Source organism: Megalops cyprinoides, chromosome 16 (assembly GCF_013368585.1).
Source record: "Megalops cyprinoides isolate fMegCyp1 chromosome 16, fMegCyp1.pri, whole genome shotgun sequence".
NCBI lineage: Eukaryota > Metazoa > Chordata > Actinopteri > Elopiformes > Megalopidae > Megalops > Megalops cyprinoides.
The window spans coordinates 28077829-28105165 of record NC_050598.1 but is presented as its reverse complement, the minus strand read 5'-3'; the positions used below and the strand labels follow the sequence as shown (position 1 = coordinate 28105165).

Here is a 27337-nt window from a genome sequence, read left to right as displayed (position 1 = left end):
TCTACGGGACATGCCACTTTGCTGAGGAATTAGGCCAATTGTCTTTTGTGTCTGAAGGATTTACAGTTGTTCTGTAGGACCCTGAAGCTCAGTCCAAAAAATGATAGATGAAGATGAGAGCATGAGCACCCCCCCCCCCCCAATCCACCCCCCTACCCCGCTCCCACCACAGCCCCCACCCTCATAACAGTCCTGTCATTCTTTCTTTCAGTCAGAGACATGAGTGGAAAATGCATTGCTTTGGGATAGGAGGAGAATCAAAGGAGAAGGATGAAGAGTTGAGGAAACTCACAGTGCAGTGTGTACATGCTTACACTGGATCCAAACTCAGAACATTACTGTGAAGCCGCTGCAGCTGAGATGCAGCACATCACTTGTAAGATTAAAAAATGTCTTTTTAAGGAATTTTTTTTTTTCAGGATTGGAGAGGCTCCATTACAAATATTGCTTCAAAAACTAAGAACGTTATTAGCGCCTTTAACAAGCAAGCCATCACTTACCAGGGAGATAATGTTTTAAATCAACAAGTGCTTGGTGTACTGGACTCTGAATGGGTTGGATCTGTCATAGTGATTTTCTTTGCCAGTCAGAGTAGATCCTCTTCAGGGATCTGTAAATAAATCTCCTGGTTGAAGGTGAGGCAATCCCTTGTTGAGGGAACCTTTTCTGATTGACATGCAAAACTGATGGTGCAATGCATCTCAGGAAGCTTTGCCAAATTTTTGGAAAGAATCTTATAAGTCTGAGCAAAAAATGACCCAGATAGACAGGGCAGGGATAAGCTGGTTGATAACTGAACCGGGGAGAGAGAAGCAAGAGTAAGAAAGTTTGAGCTGTTTTGTCTACTGTGGGCAACAATCCTTTTTTATACGTGTTCTTTATTTATTTCTTGTGAAAAACTATATTCAGAGAACACATTCCAAGCTACCTCCCAGGGGAAAGGAGAGCAGTACCTTATTGAATTGCTCGGTGCCACTTTATTGTGTAAGATATGAAGGCAGTCGACATAATCCTATCTGCACAGCCCTACTTCCCTCCAATCCTTTTTGTCTCACGGTTACAATTTAATATGCGAGGCAGTTTATTGAGGGTGTTGTCAATCGGAGGTGACACAGAAATAGACCGGTTGATGAAGTTCAAAATGTGTTTTATGAGCTACAGCAATCTGCAATGCCGTTATATAGCACGACGTGCCTTACAGAAAAGTTATGGATATTGATTGTGTATTTTGGTGTAGATATCTGGTTTCTTCGATGAGGTAAAAAAAAAAAAACTATGGGTATGGTATGTGGTCATGAACTGCATGCAGTGTCTGTGCACATGCGCGCACACACACACACACACACACACAGTCATGCAAGGACAATTTTTGGTGCGTGATCACTATGTCCAACTGCACATTTTCCTTAGGGTTTATTTTGAGAAACTTTCAATTAAAAGTGTGTTTTAGCCTCACATCTCTGAACTCATCTGACCCCTGCTTTAGGTTATTTTTACAAACACACACTGTCTTTGAATTTTATGATTTTAAATTCTAAATCTCCAAAGGGCGTATTATGTAGTAAATGTTGGACCAGCTAAATTAAGCAGATTGAGAAGGTCATTAGATTGATTCTGTTCTGCTGAAACCCTGGAATTAATGAATCTGGTAATGGATGAAAATGGAAGAATAATGACCCCGCATTTTAATTCTGGACCTGTAAAAGAAGTGAAACTCTAGGAAATTTCTCAAATATTTCTGTCTGAAGCACCACTACCCCCCATGTTTAGGTATGCAGGGTCATAAGCTATGCTTAACTGAACAGCGTTCTCTTTTCCATTAGCATTTTTGAACCACACATAGATTGTGTCTTTTAAAAATTTTGTTCAGGAGATGCAGTATTCAGGCCAAGAGTAACCAAGGACATGGTATTAATTTGAAAAAATCTCTTTTTTTTTTTACTCAAACTTGCTGTGACTCATCATTGTAAATCTTAAAAATGCATTGCAGTGGAAGTTTTGTAAGGCTTCCTATGATGATAATGAGCCGCTTCTACAACAACGAGCTATTCCTTATTAGTGTTGTATAGTACAAGGCATATCTAAATCCTTGCATGTAGACAAACCCCCACCACAGCATCAGTTGCTGTTTTTCACATCCGCTCACGGTAATGACTGGAAAAAAAAAAAAAACTAAAAAAAAAACATGCTGGACTCCCGCTGTTTAACGATGCTGTTAATTAAACCATTTGCATACTGAGAAGATTCATTTAAATGATGAGGAATTACTAAAAACTGGTTTAATCACCCACATTTTGCATTTGATTGTGTTTCGCCTAAGCAGAATGAATGTGCTGCACAAGAATGGAATTTTACCATAAAGAGGAACACTGAAAAATCTTCCTGAACAGCTGCTCCTCAAATACAAGAGATAGGATTTGATTCTATGAAGTTATTCATAATTCCTCTTTATTTTTTTTTTTTTCGGAAATGCCTTCCGCTCTAAATAACGACGAGGAGCTGAAAGAAGAGGGATTCAGAGTGAAGCAAAAGCAAAAGTCAGAATACACCAACACACACTTACAAACACTGTGATGTATGAACTGCTCGACTGAGAACTCTGGGATTGTGCAACAGTTGAATGTGAGGACTAAACTTACAAAGCTGTACAGATTGGAATACTGAAAGACTGGGTCATTGTATGAATTCACATACATTCACAGATGTACACACACACACACAGACACTCATACACACTCTCACAGACATACACATACATACACACACGCACACAAACACATATATACAAATATAAACTCACACAAGCACTGAGACCCTGCATACATATGCAAACAGCACATATTCACAGATGTACAGATACACATACACACACACACACACAAAAACGTACACACAAATGCACACAATTAAATACGCATAAATTGAAACAAGCATGGACACAGCGCAGAAACACAACTGGAGAAGGCAAATAGCGGACTTAGCAACAGAAGTAGCCATAAACATTTCAAAAGTGAAAGGAAATGAACGCACGAGAGTTACACGACTCAGAGAACTACCGATTATTGTTTTCACATTTCATGAAAATAACCTTGTGAGAAAGCGAAATCCTCAGTAAGGGGAGGCCACAGCTGTGTTTGACACTGTTACATAACACACTTCCCAATTTTTCTTATTTGTATTTCATGTAATAACCAGAGGGAAACAATTAGCCAGTATTTCAAATAAGCTGTTTACCTTGGGGGAACAGGAACCCATTCCACATCAAAGGCCGGATTTAATATACAACCAGTAATAAACTTCCAGCATTCCGACACAGTTACAATAATTATTGTTCATTGTTTATTTTTTAAAATTTATTCATCATTATTTGAGATTACTTACAATGCTCAAAGGCTCAGAGTAGTGAAGAACCCAAAAAAAATGAAACATTACTGGCTTAATGGAGTAAAGTAGGGAGGATGAATGACATTCAGAATGGACTTTAGGTGCTGTAATTTGTGTAATGAATGGGGAGCTCACGCTCTCGGAGCACAGCGTTCGGATATAGGGCATCTGGGACAAACTGCGTCAGGGTTTCCAGGCTCAGTCTGTGCTCCGGAGTCTGCAGGGGGTGGACCACCTCTTTTGGGTGGCAGTGGGTGGCTTTCTCCAGCCCCAAGTGGCCGGGGGTGGGAGCGTAGTCGAGCTTGCTGAAAGCCGAGGGGACCCGATGAGTGTTCAGCAGCGGGGAGGGGTTTAAGAGTGTCATTGGCTGAGCAGCACCCCAAGTCCAGGGTTTTAAATCTGACAGAATATGCAGGGAGCAGTGCCCCCCATCACCACTACCCTAACCTTGGGATATTCTGAAATAGCATTACAATAAGGCCATTATTGTCATTATTGACATTTAGCAGATGCTCTTATAGAGAGTGTCTCACATAGTTTACAATTATATCTCTTTATACACCTGGATATATACACTGAGGCAATTGTGGGTTAAATACCTTGCCCAAGGGTACAGCAGCAATGCCCCAGTGGGGAATCAAACCAGCAACCTTTCGGTTACAAGGCCTGCTTCTCACCACTATGCTACACTCCCACTGCCACCCCTCTTATTGGTTACAGAAGGTGATGAATTTTGGCAGCAAGTCTGCGCTGACCATTCCCCCCTCGCTTTCCCACAGCATGTCTGAGGCACTGCGGGGGCAAGAGGGAGAGGCAGATGCTGCTAACCATCTGTAGGAGTGAGGGTACGAGTGGGCATAAGCTGTGTCCCAGCCCTCCGGTTCCACGCCTGTGGACTGACGCTCTAACAAGGCTGCTCTGAACGGTTCTGATGGCCCGACACACAGAGAGACATTATGTTTCACGCCGCTGACTGATACTGCAACGCAGCTCCACTCAGCTGTGAAATTCCTTTAATTGGCTTATTGGATGTATGTGTCAGTTCTCATTGAAAAGGATAGAAAAAGCCAGACAGCAACTCCCTCTGTCTCTCTCTCTCCCTCTCTCTCTGTGTCTCTCTAACCCTCAGAGGCTCCTCTGGGTAACAGGCTGGCTGTGACGGACAGCGAGACACAGAAACACATGAGTAATAGATGAGAAAGTGATAGAGAAGGCCTTTATTCAGGTCTTAGAGAACACAAGGCCGTAAACATCACAATGTCAACAGCGATTTACATCCCTACAGAAGCTTCCTTTGCTGAAAGGTGATTTTACAACGTAACCCTCTCTGAAAAGTTGACCGTAAAAACAAGTTATAACACATAATACACATTAGTAAACACAATTGAAAACTGTAAATAACTGGTAACAGTAAACACAGGTGCAACTGGAGCATGTCGTAAAGTCTCTGTTCTCCTCTAGCACCGGCTGTAAATTGCTTACATAAATGACTTTTACTGCCAGTGATAACAGTCAATTTTTTTTTTTTGGGTGAGGTGTTCCAGGCAGAGTTTATTGTGTGCTGGATTTGGTGAAGTCATTCTTTCTCTGACCAGGAATGGAGGTATAGTTTTGCAGCTGTGGGAGGTGGGCTCTGGAATCGTGGGGTCAGAATTCCAGAACCATTTGTTAGAGGGGTGAGGCCAGAAGCAGGCCTTCTTCTGATGTACAGTACCAGTCAAAAGGTTTCGACACACCTACTCATAGGTTTTTCTTTAATTTTACTATTTTCCACATTTTAGAATAATAGAAAAGACATCAAAACTATGAAATAACACGAAAAGTCAAAAATCAAAAAGTCAAAAGCCAAAAATCAAAAGTATTTCATATTTTAGATTCTTCAAAGTAGCAAAAATATTTTTAAAAATAATTTTTGGAAAGAAATTCATACTTAGACAAATATAAATAGTGAAATTGATGCCTAAGAAACACATTTCAAGCATTCAAGCATAAGTCTTTAGATCAAAATGTCTTTGCATGCATGGGTCCCATTATCTTAATCAGGTGTCTCCAAACTTTTAACTGGTACTGTAAGGGATAGAATCAGGGCTACTCTACATGTCCCGTACTAATTGTGTCCACAATGGCAGCAGGGTTTATTAGCCTTTATTACACTGTATTACCTGTTCACTTACAAAAATAACCACAGGCCTTTGTGATGTCAGCACAGATAGCTTTCATATGGGCTTCCAACTGGAAAGACTGAAAAGACTTCCCAGCTTCCCCTTCTCCTCTGGCAGCATGATTGAATCTTAAAAAAAATCCAACTGCTAAATTCTGAAGGCAGAAGGCTCCGGAAATGCACAGCCGCCGTGCACCCCTGCCATCCAATCTGCCATGATTCCCCGCTGAACTAGATCAGCTGTTTTCATTCCCATCTCCAGCAAGAAACTCACGTCCTGTGGATGGATGTGGATTTAACCCCGTGCTGGTCAGTGTATATCTCAAAAATACTATCAGCGGAACTGGACACCTTAGCAACAGACGATGACCGTAATCAGACCCGTGTGAATAGGAATATGGCAGGGGCTTCCTCTCGCATCTCATTGCGGTCCCTTCTCTCCTTTTTCAATTTTCACGAGGCCGTGCCGCAGGGGGTTGATTTCGAGGGGAAGTGCGTGACTGCTGATGATCTTGGATAAATGGGTCCCGCTCTCCCCTGTAGAGGGACATGGGAGGTCCCATCACACGAGGAGATTGAAATGGTAACAAGCTCTCAGGTTTACCTGCTGGGGGGCGAGACTCAGCGAGGATCTCAGGAAGTGGCCTTACCTGATGGAGGGGCCACACAGAGCGTGTGAGAGAGATTTCATCTGCTGTGCGGGATGAGCCCAGTTAAGCCCAGAGTGTTTCATTACATTACATTACATTACATTACATTACATTACATTACTGGCATTTAGCAGATGCTCTTATCCAGATCGACTTACATCAATAACAGGTTTTTTTTTTTTTTTTTACAGTGTTATCCATTTATACAGCTAGATATTTGCTGAGGCAATTGTGGGTTAAGTACCTTGCCCAAGGGTACAGCAGCAGTGCCCCTGTGGGGAATTGAAGCGGCAACCTTTTGGTTTCAATCAGTGATTCAATCAACTAATCAATCAATTAGTGCAATTTTAATCAGTGCAGCCTTCACCGCAGTAACACTGCCAATGTGTGCCTTGCTGAGAGCACCCAGCAAAAACTGATAATTTAATGCTTTTCTTTAAATTATAAAGGATGTCTTAAATGCTTGATGCAAACAGTAAAAAGCAAAATGAAAGTAACAATATGGCTGCAAAAGATTCTCCATTTTAATTTTGAATGCCAATTATAAATAAGGTACTACATGAGGCCAGTAGGTCAAAGCATATGACAATATTATACAAACATGATCATCATAAAAAGAAAAAAAGAGCAAACAAGAATCGATTATTTAATAATGGACAAAACAAGGAACATTTCAATGTCATTCAAACTAACTTAAATTCCCATTGTGATAGGATAAGCCCATTTATTTCCATTTTAATAATCAAAAATCTTTTGCGGTAGTGCTGTAATATCATTCATATAGGTTAGCTGGCTCAGACTGATCCAATCTGAAGCACAGATGAATGGCAAAACCTATGGCAACCGCAATGAGTAATCCAAAGCCTCACAGAAAAAAAGAAAAAAAAAATGCCTCTTTATTTCCACTTTGTCTCCCAAAGTTTCAATCCCAGAACTGACAGCGAGTCTCCATTTCCCAGGGCTCCAATTCCAGAGGTAATACCGATCTTCTGACAATAAATCCCTCTTCTCTGCGCTGTGCAGGGGGAAATCCTGCAGCCATCAGATAGGGCCGCTTAGCTTTACTTGTGAAGTGACCATGGGTGTAAACGAGCCATTTTATCTCCCCTGTACACCTTACTCCTTCCTCTGCTTTGTGGCTTTTATTTCTCCCTCGTCTTTGTGAATGCGTTTTTTTTTTGTACACAGAAATGGTCACACTATCAGTCATGTGATCTGTAATCCATACAATTTGAAAAAAAAAGAATGCCATTACTGGACAGCTATCTCTACAGATTGTAAGTGCACTGAAATGGCCCCATTACTCATAGCACGAATGAAAGGGTATGATGATGCAGAGAGCAGAATATTCCTGTAAATGCTATCTTATCCTGTGGGATAAGTAACGAGCAGTTAGATTTTATCCATTTACACTTCCTGATATTTTTACTGAAGCAATAAGGGTTAAGTACCTTGGCCAAGAGTACGCCAGCAATGCCTTACCTGAGATCCAAACCTGCCACTTTCTGGTCCAGGCCCTGATCCACTATACCAAACTATCGATTGCAGTATAGACTCATGTAAAAACGACTTGTGCAAAAAAAACAAAACAAAAAAGAACTAAATCAAAAAGGCACCCATGTGATCATGTGTCAAAGTAAGGAGGCAGGGGTGCTAATGAGCCATTTTAGGAAACATCAAAGCCTTGATGGAATCCTCAGATCTGGTGCGTGGAAACTGCGCTGGCAGTTCTTATGCAGTGCAGAGGCTTTTCTCTACGCTGGCGCTGGAGGTGAAAAAAAGGAACACCACAGCCCCTCTTCTGCTCTCTCCTTACCCCCCTGCACCCCCATACACACCTGCACACGTCTGCTCACAGGGCACACACGCTCATGTGCACACGGCTTCACACATGCGGACCACGAAAAGGGGCGGCTGCAGATACTAAGATCTATGCTCCTGTCACTAGACACCTGGTTTCCTAGCAATAGTAAAGCACTAGCATCCATCTTCGCAAACAAGTATTCGGTGTATCGTATAAGAAAATTATATAAGAACATATAAGAAATATATAAGAAAATATATAAGAAAATTTCTGCATCAGAAAAGTGGGCATCAAAAATTGGGACCTTTTTGTGCCGTGTAATAAAACAAACGATTGCTCAGATAGCACATATCACCAGTGTTATCGCAGTTGTAATAGGGAGCATAACCTGTTCAGCAGTGAGGATGCAGCACTACGATAAATTGCATTGAAAGATCATGCTGGATTTTTCGGTGCCACAGGGTTAGCCCTGCCGGAGCCAAAAAGATCAGATGGCCTTAGATGCAAGGGAGAAAAAAAAATACAACTCTGGATTGTGAACATCATTGCTGACTGATTTTTGTCTCTCTTTCTCTCTTTCTTTTGCTCTTTTTCAGTGAGGCTCCATGACAGCATCTCTGAGGAAGGACACCACTACCTTATCTTCGACCTGTGAGTCTGACTTTCCCTGGCGTTAGTCTAAGACAGATCTTTGTCATGGATTTAAGATTCCAGTGAAAGCACTGACTGTAAAACAGTAATCCCCTGGGAGAATCTGGAGTGGAGATGGGTACACATGCATCTTAGCTTGTCTGGATTTGAGGTTACATGTGGCAGACACATCTAAGCTCCAAAATCCTACCTGGACTATATTGATAGCAAGTCAGATTTAGGCAGTTCTGTTTCAGCATTCACTATAAGGGACCAAACATTGAGTATCGGGGTGACTCTTATAAATGCAATTGTATTGGACATACTTGGTGATGTTGCAACACCGCTGTTTGAAAATTACAACCGTTATCACAGAAGGGGGGGGGGGGGGGGGGGGGCGCATCTTCTCTGTGTGGGGGCACATCTTCTCTGTGAGGAGGTTTATCATTGAAACCTTCCAGCTCTTGACCTTTTGACCCTCTAGTGTGAAGAAGACAAAAAAAAGCCATTGTGGGCTGCAACCTCAGTGTGCTCTATTGATAGCTTTCCAATTAAGAGGATTGATGCGATCTGAGGCCCTTTTCAATCAAGATAACTTATCCAAAAAAATCAATATTTGCAAATGAAAGGAATCGTCCTTACTGGTGAGGAGGGAAGCCCCACAACAGAGCCTTACTGAGCTGTTTCAGAAGAATTTTGAAAGGGCCATGGCAGCCAAATTCTTATCTCATCAGCATGGCTGTCGCTGATGAATAGTACAACAGCTTTTGGGTAATTACGCTGTGAAAACAGGAAGCAGAGAACAAACCAGGCAAAACAAAGCCAGATGGCCTGTCGTTTCCCTGATTCAAACATTGGTTTCGTTGACGCCCGGCGACTGCTTTGATTGTAGGCCATACGTGCTGTGAAATCTCATTTAATTTGCTGCATGCTGTTTAAAACACCTAAAAATAAACTGAACATTTTTTACAGCCTTCAGCTGTTTTAGTCGCATGAGGCTGGATTTAGGTGCACAGTTATGTGCCAGAGAAGGCACAGGTAAGGTAAGCTGCAGATCCTGCTCATAGAAGATGGAACTTCTGCACATAACTGCACAGTGCCCCCATTGGGCCATTGAGTTTTCCTAAGATCACTTACACAACAGCCTGAATAGTGGTGTATATCTATGACATACACGTATACTTAACAGCAGCATCGTAGGATCTTGCTCTTCCCGTCCAAACTCAAAGAGAGAATCTACTAATGGCTTGGTAGAAAAGGGTACAAGGCGATATGGCAAACCGTTGTTGCTCCTGTGATGTGACTTTTTTTCAACTTCCCAGACTGTTTCTGAAAGCCATGTCCTCTAGGTGTTCCCTGAACAGTGACTTCGAAGTCAGAAATCAATTAGCCCTTTTCCACTCCAATTTTCTTTCCGCCAGAGAGAGAGCTTACAGTGTCGGCTCCCCTACGCTGCTGAGAGCTGTGTCTGGGGGTGCATGCGTGCTGAACATATTTACTTAGGCAGCTGGTCACACAGGCCAATCGTAGAAGGGCACAGACATCAGAGGTAATGCTACAGGACACAAGGGGATCATAAAATAGCTCCCCAATGTAAAATCCTCTCTTAAAATAACAGACTAGGCATGGATGTTTTGCATATTAATTTAATTCAGCCCTTCAGATGCAAATTCAAAATATTCGTTGCTAACGCATTGAATACAGCTGCAGGCCATTGTCAAGCTGTTGTAGGAGTTTTCCTTCCGGGGTAGTTTTGTGTGTTTTATTTACAGAGTAAATGTGGTCTGCAATACCAAAAAAGATTGTTTGACTGTGATGTTAACATTTTCTATGTCAGGCCTCTTTATGACAGAAACTAAATAAAAAGTCAGCCATAAAAACTCAAAACTGTTGCCAGGAGACCCAAATCACCTGTCTAAATGGTCAGCTCTCGTAATGCATCTGTGAGCCTCCCCTGTGCCTCTTTTTGGAGAACCCCATCTGCTACTATTTAGGTTCTCCAAAGTTTTTACTTCCTCTGGGATTCTAGGACTCTAGTGTACTGGAGTATTACTTGCCATATAAAGCATGTATTATTGTTTTAATTTGTGGGAGATAAAAAATAACCTTACAGGCACACTGCATACACACTTGGTTGTCTTGTCTCACATTACAACCCCTGCTAAGGTACAAGCTTGGAACCATTGCCATAAAAATCTCTTGAGGCCAGCCCATTTACCCATCCATGATTATTTTTTACCTCCTATATCACTTAAGCCTTACAATGATGGCTGAGCTTGTGTGTGTAGTGTATATTCATGTTTTTTGTGTATGTATGGACGTTTTGTGTATGTATGTATGTATATGTTTGCATGGAGCTCTATGTGTGCAGGTATGTGTGTGTGTGTGTGTGTGTGTGTATGTGTATCTGTGCATACATACATATATGCATGTGCGCATATGTGTGTGTGTGTGTGTGTGTGTGTGTGTGTGTGTGTGTGTGTGTGTGTGTGTGTGTGTGTGGGTGTCTGTGTGCATGCCTACGTGTTTGTGTGTCTACATGCACCTCTGTGTATATGATGTAAAAGGGATGCTGAAGGGATCAGACCATCACTACCATTGACAAATGTAGGAGCTGAAACCCAGCCGCTCTCTGTGACATCATCATTGCAGTTCAGTTTGCCCATGTGGCACACAATGCAGTCAGATCTATCCAATGATTCAGTCTTTTAAACTGCCGCAACGCAGTGATAGCAAAAAACAGCCCTTATTTTCAGGAGGACCACTTGAAACATTCTCATTCACTTCAGCAGAATTTTCCATATGGATGTCTGCCTGATCTGCAGAGGGATGGTTTAAATTACATCCTGACTGTGAAGTGATAAAATATTATGCTTTTTAAATTAAAGAATGGGGACGGGGAATGTTTCTTATTAAATAAAGAAACAAAAGAGCAGAAATATGCAAATAATTTACTTTGAAAGTAAAGCAGAATCAGATTTACATATTTCTCTTTCTTCTTTCTCTGAAATGACATTTACATAAAGCCCAGTTCCTCGGAAGCTCGCTGTGAACCATGCTGTGAGAATATCGTCTGGGATTTAAACTCCCGGGTTCCAGGGTTGTGTGTTTGGTGTGTGGAAATGCCGACAGGAGAATTGTTAGAAGGCAGAGTGACAAGGTTAGAATTTCTCAGAGGTCGCAAAGCCGAAATGCAACCTGAACGCTCCCTCTCATGTTGATAAACAGAAACATTTGGTGTGCTTAATTCCTCCGACAAGAAGTTACATATAGATTTAACATTCCCAAGACTCATTATATCATTACAAAATATGTATCATTTTTCCTCTCTCTTGCACTGTCTCTGGGTGTTCAGTCCCTTTATGAGCTTTTGCATGTAGCTACCACAGTTTCCATGACGGTCAGATTTACTGCCGTGGAGGACTGTGAGGGTGACAGCTCTGTGAGCCTCCAATTTAAGGCTTTCCATCAGCGGGTCACCCACGAGCAAGTCATGGTCCTGAGGGAGATGTTCTGTGGTCCATTAGTGAGAGAGAGGGACTGCAGTCGGAGGAAATGATACTTGAAACCAGACGCAAATGGCCCTGGGGGTTGGGGGGGGGGGGGGGCTTCCAGGGAGGGCATCCAAGCAGCAGAAGACCCCTCATGCTCAGTCTCATGCTGTGCTGACGTGGAAACACCCTCCCCCTGTTGCCGTTAAATAGCTCTGAAATGTGGCGCTCTTGTTAGCGCTGGGATATTCCGCTCAACTGCTTGCTGCTGTTTCATTCACAGCCTGTTGGGGGGAACACTATGAGGCCAACGCTGGAGGCAAAGATACGGCAGAGCTGTTACACCTCACCAGACATTGGATGTATCCTCTCCCCTCTCCGCACAAAAAGAGAGAATAGAAAAAAGCATAAGCTGAAGTTTCCCAAGGAAAAATCCACCTCAACATAAAAAAATACTCAAAATGCAAAATATTTCCCATTTAAGAAATGGAACTACTGTTGTCGTCATTGGTGTGTTAATGAGATGTTCTGGCCAATCATGTCTAATTTCTTCCTCTTCTTTAGGGTGACAGGGGGAGAGCTATTTGAGGATATTGTGGCCAGAGAGTACTACAGTGAGGCAGACGCCAGGTGAGCAAACCCATTCCATGTGTATTCCTCTTCTCTGTCTTCATCTCCCTTGTCACCTCTTTCTCTCCCTTTCTTTCTTTTGCTTAAATTTATTGTGTATAACGTTGGGTACCTCTGTCTATTCCTCTCTCTCTCCTGGATTTTTTCCCCACGCATAAACAGACACAGGCACATAAATGCACACAGATGCGCGCACACACACACGCGCGCACACACACACACACACACACACGCGCACAGACAAACACACACACACGCACAGACAAACACACACACACACACACGCGCGCGCACACACACACACACACACACACACACACACACACACATACACATACACACACACACACACACACACACACACACACACATATACACACACATACATACATATGCACACACACGTCACTCATCCACACACACTTCAGCCATCTCTGCAGAATATATCCCATCAGGCACAGCGGGAGTGACTCCTTCCTGTGGGCAGAACATGGCAGCTCCTGCTGTGAGAGCTATTCCAGCAGCTTTCACTTCAGTACCAGTCATGTCAAAGTACGGCTTTCCTGTGACTTACATCCATCGGAAGATTCCCATTGAGCATTTCGGGCTTTAGCGTCTAATAATAATTACCATTGCAGATCAAATCCAAAAAAAAAGAAATTAAAAAACTCACTCATGTTTAACACACCAGTAATGACCATATCATCTGCAATGTGATACATTTAATATTTTACTCTCCATGCAGTAAAATGTTAATGGGATTCTGACTTTTTCTGGAATTTTTCTTCTGGAACTTTTTCAACAGTTGAAAACTGCTCTGGAACTAAGGCATCCAGTTGCAAATAGGTTCACTTCCTATTCTACTGGGATAAAACACATCCCTTCCTGAGGTGGCACAGCAAATGAATAGCTATGGACTGGGTTCTATTGACTAGCCATGATGGGAGTACTGTGTAAAGCAGAAAGTGTAGTGAATAAAATGTAATGGGATCAGGCGTTGCCAGTGGAAGGGTAACGACCTTTGGATCAGTAATGGGATCGAGGCTCAGGTTCTGGTGGTGTCACAAGACCCCACTCTCACTGTAGAGGGAATTTAATGGCAGAGGTACCTGTTGTGTGATTAGCATCCTGCTACATGGAAATGGGTCTGTGAAGCGTAATCTGGAGCTGATGTGCAAATACAACTGGAGATAGGAATACAAGGAGATGAGCTTGTCTCTGAAACAGCCCCACTTCAGACGCAAAACATCACAGCTTCAGATGGTGAGTTACCCAAAGCCACCTGCATTTGGTATATCTGTGCTTCTTCCTTTCCTCCCAGCCACTGTATCCAGCAGATTCTGGAGGCTGTTCTCCACTGCCATCAGATGGGTGTGGTCCACAGAGATCTCAAGGTGAGGCACTTTTAACTGGGTCTGTCAACTGTGACTGTCAGACTGTAAAAGAAGTCAAAAAAAAAAAAAAACAAAAACGAGCTGTTTTCTCTCTGTTCAAGCCATATTCAGTCTAGACTTGTGGGTTTCTAAAAGAAGAAATCATTTTACAGAATTCATGTGAATAATACAGTAATATAGCAAATAACAAGTGAACATTTAAAAAAATGAAGGCCATTAAAAAATGAGGCCATTAATTTAAATATGCAAAAACTATGCAGAACCTTTTGAGACTGAACTTTCTGCATAAATATGTTGGTATTGCCCTTATCCCCCATCCCCCCAGACACACACTCTACAGTATGCCTGGAGCTAATCTGAGTCCCCTGAATTACATGTTTCGTGTCTTCCATAGCTGTGTGGGAGACTTTCCCGTAGGTCCCAGAGCCGTCAAAAGGTTAATTACATCTTTTCAGGTTCCCTAAAGGACAAGTCCTTCTCTCCCCACCTCCGACAGGCGTGTGACTTGCTCGCACTGCCGTTACAGCTACCTGTGGGGTGGTAATAGACCTGTCCCTGCAGTCAGTCCCCCCACGGCACATTCAGCGAGGACAAAAAAAAAAGTCTATTTTTGTGCGGCGCGTTGAGCGCAGAAGTGTACCATGTAGAGGGACAGGACAAAACAAGAGGTGACATACCGGTAATGGTTCACTGGTTTTATAGGAAGTCCTGTAAGTGGCTCCACGGGGCCCCTGAGTGGACACAGAGGTCAGTGCAGCGGGTAATTGGGAGATTGATTTTGCCCGGGTGATCGATGAAGAAGCCACGCGTTGCCTGTAGCCGGGAGGGCAGCAGTGCTGGGTTTCGGAAGGAGATTCCTCCTGGGGAACTTGGTTGATGTGGTCAGTCGAGAAGCCTGGATGTGATTTACGGGAAAGAGACAGGGAAACTCTACTATAAGAATGCTATGGAGATTACAGGGCGAACCCAAGAGCAGAGATGACTCAGAGCACAAAAGGCTTGGTTGAAAGAAAACAAAGTTGCCTTTACTTAAGACTCGAGAGAAAGCAAAGAAAAGGCTTGGTACAAGAGTTCACACACTAAGCATGGCAACTCAAGACTGAGCAAATACCTGCACAAAGGGCAGGGTTTAAATAACAGGAAACACAGGTGAAACCAATAACTAATTAACACACAGTGAAAGACATTAGCTAAATAAGACATACAGCACAGGAAATTAAGAGGCCATCTGGTGGTCATCTTGGGAAGCAGCAGCCAAATCCCTGACAGAAATGGGTGCATAGGTCGCTCTTCTGGGTTGGAGTACAGCATTGCTTGATGAGGCTGTTGGTGTGCTGCATAATTGACGACGATTGGGAGACTCTGTGGTTTTGGTGACAGGAATGGGACTCGCTGGAGCTTTCACATTGGTCACATTGGTCTCTGTCTCGGCTTCACTTTAGGGCAGTTTTTGTGTCTCTAGAGAGCTCCAGCCAGGGTCTTAGCTCTTTTAAATATCCAATATAGCACTTGTCTGAGGAGGACTTCATTCATTAGCTTAATTTTGCACCTGTCAATACTAATCAAGTTCTGTATGACACAAATCAAAGAGGACAGGAAAACGCACACACGCACACACACACGCACACACACACACACACACCTACAAACTCTCACTCAATCAGAGAAACATCTGCCTGTCAGGTATAGCTATGTCACTTGCCTTGAAAATGTTTTCCTAAGTAAATAACAATGAAACAAAAACTCTTATGGCCTCGGTATATGTTTGAAATGAGCCAGTATACCCTTTGGTTTAGCAGCAGAGATCTAAGTTTTATATTTTACTTGGCAAGTACATGCATATGTTCTCTGTACATTAAGCTAAAACATGAAGAAGACCTGTTCACACCTAAAAAATGTTTGAGAGTGCACTGTACTGAGTAGACATCACTTTTCTTTTCCAAGTCCAAATTCCAAGCTGTCACCAAAGGTTTGCATATGATCCAGTTATGACTGCTCAAATTTTGAAATTTAATGTTGTGCTCATCCTTGAAAGCCAAATGGAGTAGCCTGTTTAAATTTATTCATAACAGTCTGCTTGCCTCAATTAGCTAGCCAAGTGGCTAATCAGGCTGCCATCAGCAATTGGCTACTGCAAATAGCTAGCCACTAGCCAGACAGCTAGCAAACCACACACAAAGAAAGTGAACCTTATTATCCCTGTATTAGCTGCCATTTTGTTGAGAACACTATGTGGGTGGTGAATTCTGTAAATTAAACAATTTTTAAACCAAAATACTGCACGGTTTCCACCATGCCCTTCACCTGTGATGAGACAGAAACATATCCTTCATTCCTGTTTCTGTCTGTCTCTCTTCGTCGTCTGTCTGTCCCCACCCACAGCCCGAGAACCTGCTACTGGCTTCTAAGTCCAAGGGGGCTGCGGTCAAGCTGGCAGACTTCGGCCTGGCCATCGAGGTTGAAGGGGACCAACAAGCGTGGTTTGGTAAGCACACAACCATTGCTATTACACTACATTACATTACATTACAATACATTCATTTAGCAGACAATTTTAGCCAGAGAGACTTCCAAGAGAACAGAAGTGTATCCATTCAAGATAAATGAGCAACACATTATGTACAGCAAAATATAATTGGAGCCCAAAACTAAAATACTCTCGATGTTTGAGGAAGTTACGATTATACACATAGCTTGGAATCAATCATAAGCTTTCAGGGAATAGTCTATGAATATTTGATAAATGACCCCTGAAAATGTAAACAGACCATACTAAGCACATAAATCCATGGCCCTTGTAAGAGTGATTTATGAATGTGTGTGCGGTCAAGCCAAACACTTTCCCTGTCTTTGATGTTGGTTATAAAAATTAGCAAATAAAAATTAGCATATAAAAGTTGATGTAAGACTGTAGAACTGTATTAGGAAGTGGCAGTAGGATTTATCTGCAGCTACTGCACATGAGCAAGTGTAGGAGTACGCTGAGCATCAAAAAAACAAAAAAAAACTCAGGCCGTTTTTCGGTCTTTATTTTTATCTGGCTTGGCACTCAGCGAGCTAAATCACTTCATTACCTTTTACTAATGAGGTGATGTATTGCCTGTGCAGTACTCAAAATGACTTCAAGTGATCTAAATGATGCATTTTTCAAGTTGTTCCCAAACATCTCATCACCATCCAAAATCTGTCTTCTTCATTTTGCTAAAAACATGCATCTCATAATCAGAGAGATGTGTTTTTTCCGCTCAGTGGATTTGTGAAGATAAACGCCAGCTCTTTAAATTATGCTGGCCAGCAACCACTGTCAGAAGAGAGCAAATTTCTGTTTAAAAATGTTTCCTTTGGTCAAATAGAGTGAACAGTATGAAAATGGTGAAGCAATCACCCAATTCATTGAACTGGACCAAACACAAAAATTAATCTGAGGTTGAACACACACACACACACACACACACACACACATAAAATACTAAATGAATACATACAACATAATTTTTTATAAAATAAGACAGCACAGCAACAAGAACAACAACATTATTACCTTTCAGTAGAAGAAGGAATGCTTACTTGTGACAGAGAGGAATGCGTAATAGGTTAACTTACTTACTGACATAAAACGTGATGGAAGCACAGATTCTGGTGTTTATAAACAGTGAGGAGTTCTGGCTACTGTGGCATTTGCTATCACAGATGAGAACACTGACAGAAACCACTGTGTTTGCATTTCATTAAAACGATGCATAAAATGACATTTCCACAGTATCACTGATATAATTCAATGTGTGACCGTGTGTGGCCCCAAAAACGGTGGAGTGTGATGAACGGTTGATTATTTGGGGATGCATAAATGTGGCTCCTCTGTTACTGATTGTAGATTTTCAGGGTAATTGAATCTGAAGTACCATTGCATGAAAATAATGTATTTTAATCAATGATCACGATAATGGCTAGCGTCGCTGTTATAGACGGGGAGTCACATTGGTTCTGCACTGAACATTGTTCACTCTGGGCTGCTTACCTGGGTATAGTTAGTGTTGTTATGAAAATTGTGATTTACATAATCAGTATCAGGCTTTTGTTTTATTCAGGCGGTGGCGGTGTGCCCACCGTTAATGGTAGGATCGGGGAAATGTTTTCATGCTTATTTTTTAAAGTAACAGAAAAGAAATAGCTTTGGTGGCTGGATAAAGAGACATTTTGTGCATCCGTCCCACTGTGTTTTCTTTATGACTTCCTTGACATTGGAGACAGAAATGTCAGACCAGATACTTCCAGAATCATTAGTCTAGAGGCCTGCTGCGCTTCTGAGCGCTTAAAAACTGGTTGTTTTTGTTGCAGCCTATTGGAGATCAAACAGCTATGTAGACAGATGTTATTTGCAGCTAAAGCACTTGGGAAGTCAGTTTAAATCAATCTACTTTGACACAAACAACGCTTTAAGAAAATGTTCCAGGACATGGTGGTGGAGTTAAGAGTCTCTCGCTATTCTTATTTGGGTATACATTAAAAGGGAAGAGCTCATACCCCATAACTAATAGTGAAAATTTTTGAACCAAGTACACGAATGGTGTTCAGTTCCCTAATGTAATTATCTAGTACTTACATAGTAAGTACAATATGCCTTCAAAATGCACTTTCACTCATAGCATTTAGATGGTTTGTGTAAATTCACATGTCTAACAAGTCACATACTATATAACACACACGTGTCAGGATTAAAGTCAATTTTACCTTTAAAGGTTACATTTGGACTAGGTTTGTAATTGTTTGCTTACAGTTAAGGTCATGTGGTCCCCAATAACTGAGTGCATTGGAGCAATCACCATAGTGTAATTACCATCACTGGAATTTGAAATGCGTCAGGCCTGTTATTGTTCAACTCTGTACTGACAGTCTGTGACAATCCAATACTTCTCCCATTAACCGAATACACCATCCTGAGGTGTGATGTGTTAAAAAATAAAATCTAATCAGCCAGCCAGAGCCCATCAGATAGACTTGTTTCCTCAGACAGGGAGGAGTGCCTCACAGAACTGCAAGCAACATCACGCATGTACCGTTATTATGTTTGCCTTATTAAAAATGTGTCATAATCCCGGGCATGATGGCCTGCCGTTCTTTGATGGATGTGGCTGCTAAAGTGGCAATCAGGGTGATATTAAACTGTAAGCTGTTTAACTCTACAAGGGCCTCTGCTGTCTCCCTGTGATTAATTAGCAGAGATTGAGGAATTCCCTCTGGACGGTGTCCAGACCCCTTCCGACAGGATCACGCACTCATCAGAGGAAAATCGAGAAACATGCTTATTAACCGCCCCCCTCCCCATGTCTCAATTTGGCCAGTGGCGGGTGCCTCGCCTTGTAATTAATTCCCCTTTTCCTGTGTGCTTTATGGTACGTACCATGATGCCCTTAGACTACGCAACAGTGGGGTTTTGTGGGTCACTCTTCATTTTCGTGAAATTCCCATATTTACCTAAGCGGAGCAACAAGACAGGGGGAAGGCTCAATAACGAGGAGTCATAAAGAGACGAAGTGATTAATTAAGTGAGAAGAAAAATAACATTTCTACAGCTACTGTAAAAGGATAACGGTCAGCTGGGAGCGGCCAGGTCTCGGGCACCATAGGAAGCAGGCATGATTCTCTTTTCGCACCTAAAATTACACATATCCGCGAGCGGAGGCGTTGGCAAACACCGATCTGCAAATGATACCGCTGTAATTACACCCGTTCCCCAGGAGATGAAAAGGTGATCTGAAGATGGTGGTGAACCCATCGGCGGTCACGTGACTGTTCACGCTTTTTATTGGAACAATTCTTTGTGGTTCCACTGCGTGATTCTGGAGTGATAAACCCATACCACACTGAGCAAGGCAGCAATTCCTTTGCCATAATGACGAACACATGCAAATCACTTAAGATCAAATGCATAAAGCTGGTCACACCGTTCCAGTATTAACAGTTGGTCTCCCTGATGTCAATTTCAGTGCAGTTTTTATGTTGTGCTGCAATGATAAAATTGGTATAACTAACCAATGCTAGTTTTAAAACTGATGCGGAGGACAGAAGATGCTTGCAAGGAATGGACTGACTCGTATGTTGAACAAACAAAAAAAAAAATGTCCGTTGTGACTGCTGGCAAACGGTAGATCCTTTCGGCTGTGGTTTGTCATTATTGTTCTTAGTGTTACAGGGACTTAAAAGTAGCTTCCATCCTGAAGCCTTTAGTGTGCAGAGGGGAAAATTGATTTTATAGATCGATGCTGGATGTTCTCCCACCTGAGGACTGGCATTGCTACTGACAGCCATTCAGGTTGATGGTTCAACTGGACAGTACACCAATGAGTGCATGTAAAGACTGGAAACATAATCTCTGATTAGGATAATTTGACGATTTAGCTTCGTCAGCCATCCCCATGTCACAGCACGCACAACAATCTCATGCTAGCAGCCATTGCCTCCTCCCCACACCAGCAGTTAAGCTGCACACTTAAAGCCTGCTTAATTACAGCCATGCCCACATAATCATGTCACCAGTCATTAAACATCAATCAAATAATGGGAAAGAAATCATAAATGAATTGGGAAATTAGTAATGTGTCTCACTGGATCTGTGGTTGCGATTATATTATTAGTGATTTAATGACTGGTGTTATACTTTTTCCTAAAAGCACAGTTACTCACCTATTATTTGTATAAATCACATGCTCAGAAAACAATAACTTGACTTGTTCTGGTTATAATTTTGTTTTACTACTACCTCATATAAATACATGGAACATACTGTAATGGATGGGAAAATATCCTTATTTTTTGACATGATTTTTTATATAAGCCCATATTCCCCGCAACACTTGTTTTATATTCAGATGATGGTGGAATAGGGGCTTTGAAGCTGTGGAGTATTAAATATGCATCCAGCCATTGTTTATGATCTATGGAATACACCCAATTTGGAAATGGATGTACATATAACATTAAACAAATGTAATTGAATATTAATGTCACACTCAACGTGCACTGTGTGCAACACAACATTAGCCATTTTTAAATACACTGAGTTTCTTATCATTAAAAATTTAGATGTGGCTTTATGGTTGCTTGCGCAGTACTGATGGCTGGAACTGTTCAAAAGAGTGATCCGGTCTCCATGGAGACTGAGTGAAAACAAGGAAGTGACAGTACTCTCATTCTGAAGTCACATGATATACTGTAATTGGATGCTTTTGGAAATGCTCAGGAAATAAGTCAGTCCCCCTGCCTGTGGTGAGACCCAATTTACAGGCAATCCAAAGAGGGTCAATGTTACTGTGATTTCCAGTAAACACCCACTCTATAAATCTGCGTATCGCTTGTGGGAGTCAACATTTTCCTTGCTCTCTTTTCCAAAGCAGCGGTGGGGAAGGAGAAAAAAAGGAGAAAGCTGCTAATTACTTGATAGCTTATTGATTCAGTAATTTACCAAAGCCACAGGTGGGATCGAGGCAAGGAAAGATGTCTGTGAAAAATCAAGGACTCTCCGTCCGGTGTTTCTGGGTGCTTTTTCTTGTTATGCACGCTGAACAAGCTCCAGTTGAACTGTAGGGCTGTCATGTCCTTGGTAGCACTCTGTGGAAACGAGGACTAATTCCAGGGCTAGTCCTTATCACCAATCAGCACGCCCGTCTGTTTCTCTGTGTCTTCCTTTGTACCCACAGGCTTCGCTGGCACGCCGGGCTACCTTTCCCCCGAAGTCTTACGCAAGGATCCGTATGGCAAAGCTGTGGATCTGTGGGCATGTGGTGAGTGTAGCGGGAGGGGTCTGAGATGCCTCCTCTCTTCTGCTGAGCTCTGGATCCTGCTCAGAGTAATAGCAAATCAGCTGTTATTAAGCAAAGAGTGAACATCACTGTCATAGTAATTGCCTCCTCCTTTATAACAACTCTAACTAAGAGCATTTGCTGTCAGGTCAGTCCCTGTTGATTTGCATTGCTGCATTTTCATGATATCTGGTCTGTTTCAGGGATGCATCTTGCTTTTTTTCCCACAGCACTTCCAGCTCCAGTTAAATGGCTTATTAAATCCACCCCCTGCCCAGCATTTTGTCACCCATTTAAAAAACCTGAGCAGAGTGCTGCTCTGTCCCTGTCTACAATGCCTCTAACCACATTCTACATTCATAAAGCTGGACAGTTAATGAAGCATATCTGGGAACCTTCCTCAGGGGCACCGGAGTAGTAGGGACCCCACAACAGGTATTTGGCCCATGGCCCACTGGTGTGTGGACATGCCCTGGCCGTTTACCAATCCCTACCCCATCTATGGGTCAAATGATGCTGCTGCCCTGCAGCTCGACCCAGTCAAAGTCAAAGGCTAGGGGACTAGCCCCAACAGAAAAAGGGGAACTGAAGGAGTTGCACCCTCAGTTTCACATAGCAAGTTGATGAGATATCATCTCGGCTGTGGCCAAAGGAGGATGATGATGATGATGATGATGATGATGATGATTATTCCTCAGATGCGCAACAGCAGCACCCCATCAGGGATTCCCACCTGGAACCTTTTGGTTTGAGCTCTGGGTTCCTTTATTCTTTAAGCCGCATGGACCCACTGCTGAGCACTACCTCAGACGCCGCTAATGGTGTGCAGTCCATTAAGGGAGAGCCTGCTGCCTTGAGGGAAGAGCTCAGCTGAGATATACGTGAACTAACATTCTCGCAACATTTCTGTAATGTTGATTCAATGTTCTTGAATTGCTGTATCATATCACAACAATGTTGAGGCAACATTTGTTTTTTCCCATGGGAACAAACAGGAGGTCTCAGCACATACCAAATTGCATTGCAATTGTGCAGTGTCTGCGCAGTTATGTGGTATTTTGTCTGAGAGATACGGCAATCATACTTTAGAGCACTGCACTGCACTCCGGTATGTGTAAGCGATCTCCACTCATTGAGGAAAGACTGCATTGCAGCATCTGGGCGTGAGTGTTTAAATGCCATATTAAGCTGCTTTTTTTGTTTCTGCTCAAGAACTTGTGGGCGGTTTAATGAATGTGTGTATTGGAGGCGGTACATTTAGTGCTATAGAGACCTGCCTCGCCTGACACCCCCTCCAATTTCAATCTTCTGGACTAAAGATGAGATGTGCCTTTTGAACACCTGTGCTGCTGGTTTCCACGGTGCTGGAGGAGAGGATGAGCGGGCAGCCGTTGGGATACCGAGGGCTTCACCACAAGGGCAAAACTCAATCAGGCCCTGCTGGCACAGAGAAATGCCCGTGAAGAGGCAATTATCTCCTCGCTAATCAGACAGGGTTGAGCCCGTGGGTGACCTGTCACAGTGACCTTGCCCGGTGCTCAGGAAAGTCCCTCTCTCCCGCTTTATTAATTCCCAATTGTGACGGCTCGTTAAGGTTTGGCCTGCAAAGCTCCGAGCTGGTGGCATTTGTTTTACTGTCCAAAATGCCAAAAAAACAGCACAGTTGTTTTTCTGACTGAATTCTGATTTTGCACTGTGCATCTGCGCTTTATGTTTTGTTAAACAGAGCATTTTTCTATCTTGGCTTTTGTGAAGTTTTTGCTTGTCTTTGAGTGTGAGTGCCTTGTGTTGCTCATTGAGTAATCTCTGTGACTGCTAACTCACAGCTGAGCAAGCACACAGGATATGAAGTGTGATCACAGCGCTGAGTTGTTTTACTCAAAGCTGCTATCTTCAGCTGAGCACAGAATAATTCCTTGCAATGATTTGCTGATATCCTCTGCCTCTGAAGTGTGTGTGTTCATGAGTGGCATGTGAACATGTGTGTGTTTGCATGTCTACGTGTGTCTGTGAGTGCATGCAATTATATATGTATGTGTGTGTGTGTGTGTGTGTGTGTGTGTGTGTGTGTGTGTGTGTGTGTGTGTATGTGTGTGTGTGTGACAGTATGCTTGTGGTTCAGATTCCTTCAACACCTGCTGAGAGCCCTGGTGCTGATAAGGTGCTAAAAATGTTGTAGTTCCCTGGGCATTCTGCCCGTTGAATATTACTATGAATCTGAATATGACTTCCTGATCCTCATACGAAAAGCCTTGAAACACATTGACTTTGCAATATTGCATGCCTTTGAATCACTTTCTGTTCACCCTGCTTTCACAACCTCTATGATACCTGCTCAGATGCAACTGTATCAGGAAAACTGTATAAGGAAAGAAATGCACATCTTTTCCCTTACTGCTGTCTAATTGGATACTTTAAGTCCCTCCCAAGGTCTGGTCCTGGGAGGATAGGGGGGAGGGGGGGCTTGGAGTCAGGAGTAGGTCAGTTGGAGTTGGGGGATTGGGTACAGCAAAGCCGAATGTGTAAGGGAGGTGTCGGGTTATCCTAAAGTGCAGTATGAGATCCCCTGAGCTTCCTTGAATGTAATAATAATTATGACAGCATTTTCGCCTCATCTCTAACAGGTGCTTGGTATCTGCATCTCACCAATCAGAGCAAAAGACCAATGAGAATTATCCCAAAATTACATACACAGGTGAATAGCTGTAAACAGCATGTAAACCACCATGGGAGAGCTTGAACCAATATGAACCAGCACTTATTTTCATTGCTGCAGCATTCATGCCACTATAAATACACATGGTAAATGCTTCAGAAGGTTTACCCAAGTGTACTTGAGTTTCGTGCTTAAAAATATTCATGTTGTAAACATGTACAATATTAATCACATCTTATTATAACAGCGTGGAGTATAACAGCATGTTTAACCATTGAAGCTATTGGTAATACTAGAACAACTACAACTACCACTAGTACAGCTGCTTCTACAACAGCCACTACTACACCTGCTTTTTCTACAAGTACCACTGCTACTATTCTACAATTATGAATGCTATTCTTCTTCTGCTTCTACTACTGTTGCCATAGTTACTACCACTAGTTACTACCACTAGTAACCATAGTTACTAGTTGGAACTCCTACTATTACCACCACTGACAGAGATTTTCACCACTTCCTGTGCTGTCTCTTAGGTGTTATACTGTACATCCTGCTGGTGGGATACCCGCCATTCTGGGATGAGGACCAGCACAGGCTGTACCAGCAGATCAAGGCCGGGGCCTATGATGTAAGAGATCTCATTCAGGTTGAAGTCAAACCCAGGGGAAGTGTTCAGTTGGTCATACCATGCAGTGGTTAGCCAACCATTGAAACCTGGTCATGCAGTGCTTCTAATATTGTTGACTCTGTATGGTTTTTCGCTTGTGTTGTACTATACCTCACTTGTAAGTCGCTTTGGATAAAAGTGTCTGCTCAATGAATAAATGTATATGTAAATGTATCATTCAATGTGATGTATTTCTTCGACTGTGTTTCCAACCAGGCACTACCCCTGGGTTTTATGTGAAAAAAAAGATAATATGAAATAATGACTTGAAAGAGATGAAGAGGTGACAAAGAAAAAAAAATGTAATAGAAATTCTCTCTCTCTCGTTTTCCCTCTCATTACCTCCCTCTTTTGTAGTTTCCCTCCCCTGAGTGGGACACAGTCACACCTGAAGCCAAGGACCTCATCAACAAGATGCTGACCATCAACCCGGCGAAGCGCATCACTGCCTCAGAGGCCCTCAAACACCCCTGGATTTCGGTAAGCTTGAAGCCCTGCCCTAAGTGCCCCATTCAGCTCCTCTCCAAAGTTTCCTGGCCATTGCTATCTTTCAAGTGCACTTTTTCCTGTCTAATAGCAGAACCATGTCTGACCCTGTGTTCCTCCTTCTCCCTCCCAGCACCGCTCCACTGTGGCGTCCTGCATGCACAGACAGGAGACCGTGGAGTGCCTGAAGAAGTTCAACGCTAGGAGGAAACTGAAGGTACCATGGAATGGGGAATATAAGGGGGGGTGTCTGGTGTCCAGCTGGACCAGGGTTGGGAGAAGACAAAACAGGTGTCTGTTGGAGAAAACTGATAAATAGTATATGCGCAGAATATTGAAATATTCAGATGGACCAGCAGTGGCAGAGTGGTATTGGCTGGTTGGATGAGAGTGGGTGGAGCTTGATGGTGGGCAAGCAAATCAGATTGTGGTTGACATCCTACACTGCCGAAAGAGAATGTTTCAAAAGAGAATGCATTACTGCTGTCAGTATACTTGATACTGTAACTCATTTATTTTTTTCTTAAATTGAAATAAATTGTTTTACATATGTAAACTATGCAGCCAGCATGAAACCCAATGAAGAAAATAAGAAGATAGTGTTACAGTTATCGAATAATTCAACCATGTATGCATATCCATTGCATTATTGGTGGAGTGGCAGTAATGTGTGTATTGCCTAGCATTAATGTACTGAAGTCCTATTATAGTTGATATTCCTCAAGTGAATGTGACAAAATGTATACAGTTGTCATAGTTACAATAAAAGTGCTAATTTGTTTATTTCTTCACTCTAGTGTAGAAATTAAGGTGGTTATTAATGATGAAACACTGCAAGTTCATTTGCTTCAGGTGTGAACAGATCTTTCCTTCATTCCAGGGTGCCATTCTCACCACTATGCTGGCAACACGGAATTTTTCAGGTAGGTCTAGAGGATACCCCTTCTGTGGAGGTGCTCCCTCCAAACAAAATCAGCTCACCTAAAACACAAACTGTGGACAGCACCTAGGTGTTGGTCTCAGATGACTGTTTTTGAATCTCTCTGGGTTCACACTGCAGCAATTTACACCACAGTGAAGCCTTCTCAACGTGTGCAATACAATATTCAACACACGTATGCTCAAGGACAGCGGCTGCTCTTTTCCAGAATAAATAACAGACCAAAGAAATTGCTAGTTTTACAAACCATCAAAGAAACGCGTGACATAGCTGTCAGAAGAAAAATCAAACGTTTTAAAGAAATAGTCTTTACTCAATGTGTTTGCTGTACCAAGAACTAATGATGGAGTGCAAGCTGGTGGAGAACAGACACTTTGGCCATCTGTTTGCTTGTCATGATTAAGATTTGTTGTTTGACAAAGGTACAGGTGGACTAGACCATCACTGGAACCCACGGACGGTGGCAGAACCATCTGCCTGTGTTGTGTTAGGTCCCTGGGTGATTTCATTATAGTGGAACCATGCCAGAGAGTGGGCAACAGCAGGCTAAAAAACAGTCCTCATTCACACTGCAGGGGGTGGGTGTGGCACGGTCCATTTGAGTGGCCTGGACACCTCCTCATTTAGAGTTCGACCAACAGA

At 42.5% G+C, this 27337-nt stretch overlaps 1 protein-coding gene across 2 annotated transcripts in view; it reads left to right on the top strand.

The window, feature by feature from the left end:
• Window positions 1-27337, top strand: part of LOC118790614 (calcium/calmodulin-dependent protein kinase type II subunit alpha-like) — a 60858-nt gene that overhangs the window by 21204 nt on the left and 12317 nt on the right. For both annotated transcript variants that reach the window (XM_036547585.1, XM_036547584.1), the window contains exons 4-12: window positions 8596-8650; window positions 12685-12750; window positions 14072-14144; window positions 16527-16629; window positions 21842-21925; window positions 25136-25230; window positions 25627-25749; window positions 25889-25972; window positions 26636-26678. In XM_036547585.1, coding sequence (XP_036403478.1) covers window positions 8596-8650; window positions 12685-12750; window positions 14072-14144; window positions 16527-16629; window positions 21842-21925; window positions 25136-25230; window positions 25627-25749; window positions 25889-25972; window positions 26636-26678 — 726 coding nt within the window. The remainder of the gene's footprint in view (window positions 1-8595; window positions 8651-12684; window positions 12751-14071; window positions 14145-16526; window positions 16630-21841; window positions 21926-25135; window positions 25231-25626; window positions 25750-25888; window positions 25973-26635; window positions 26679-27337) is intronic.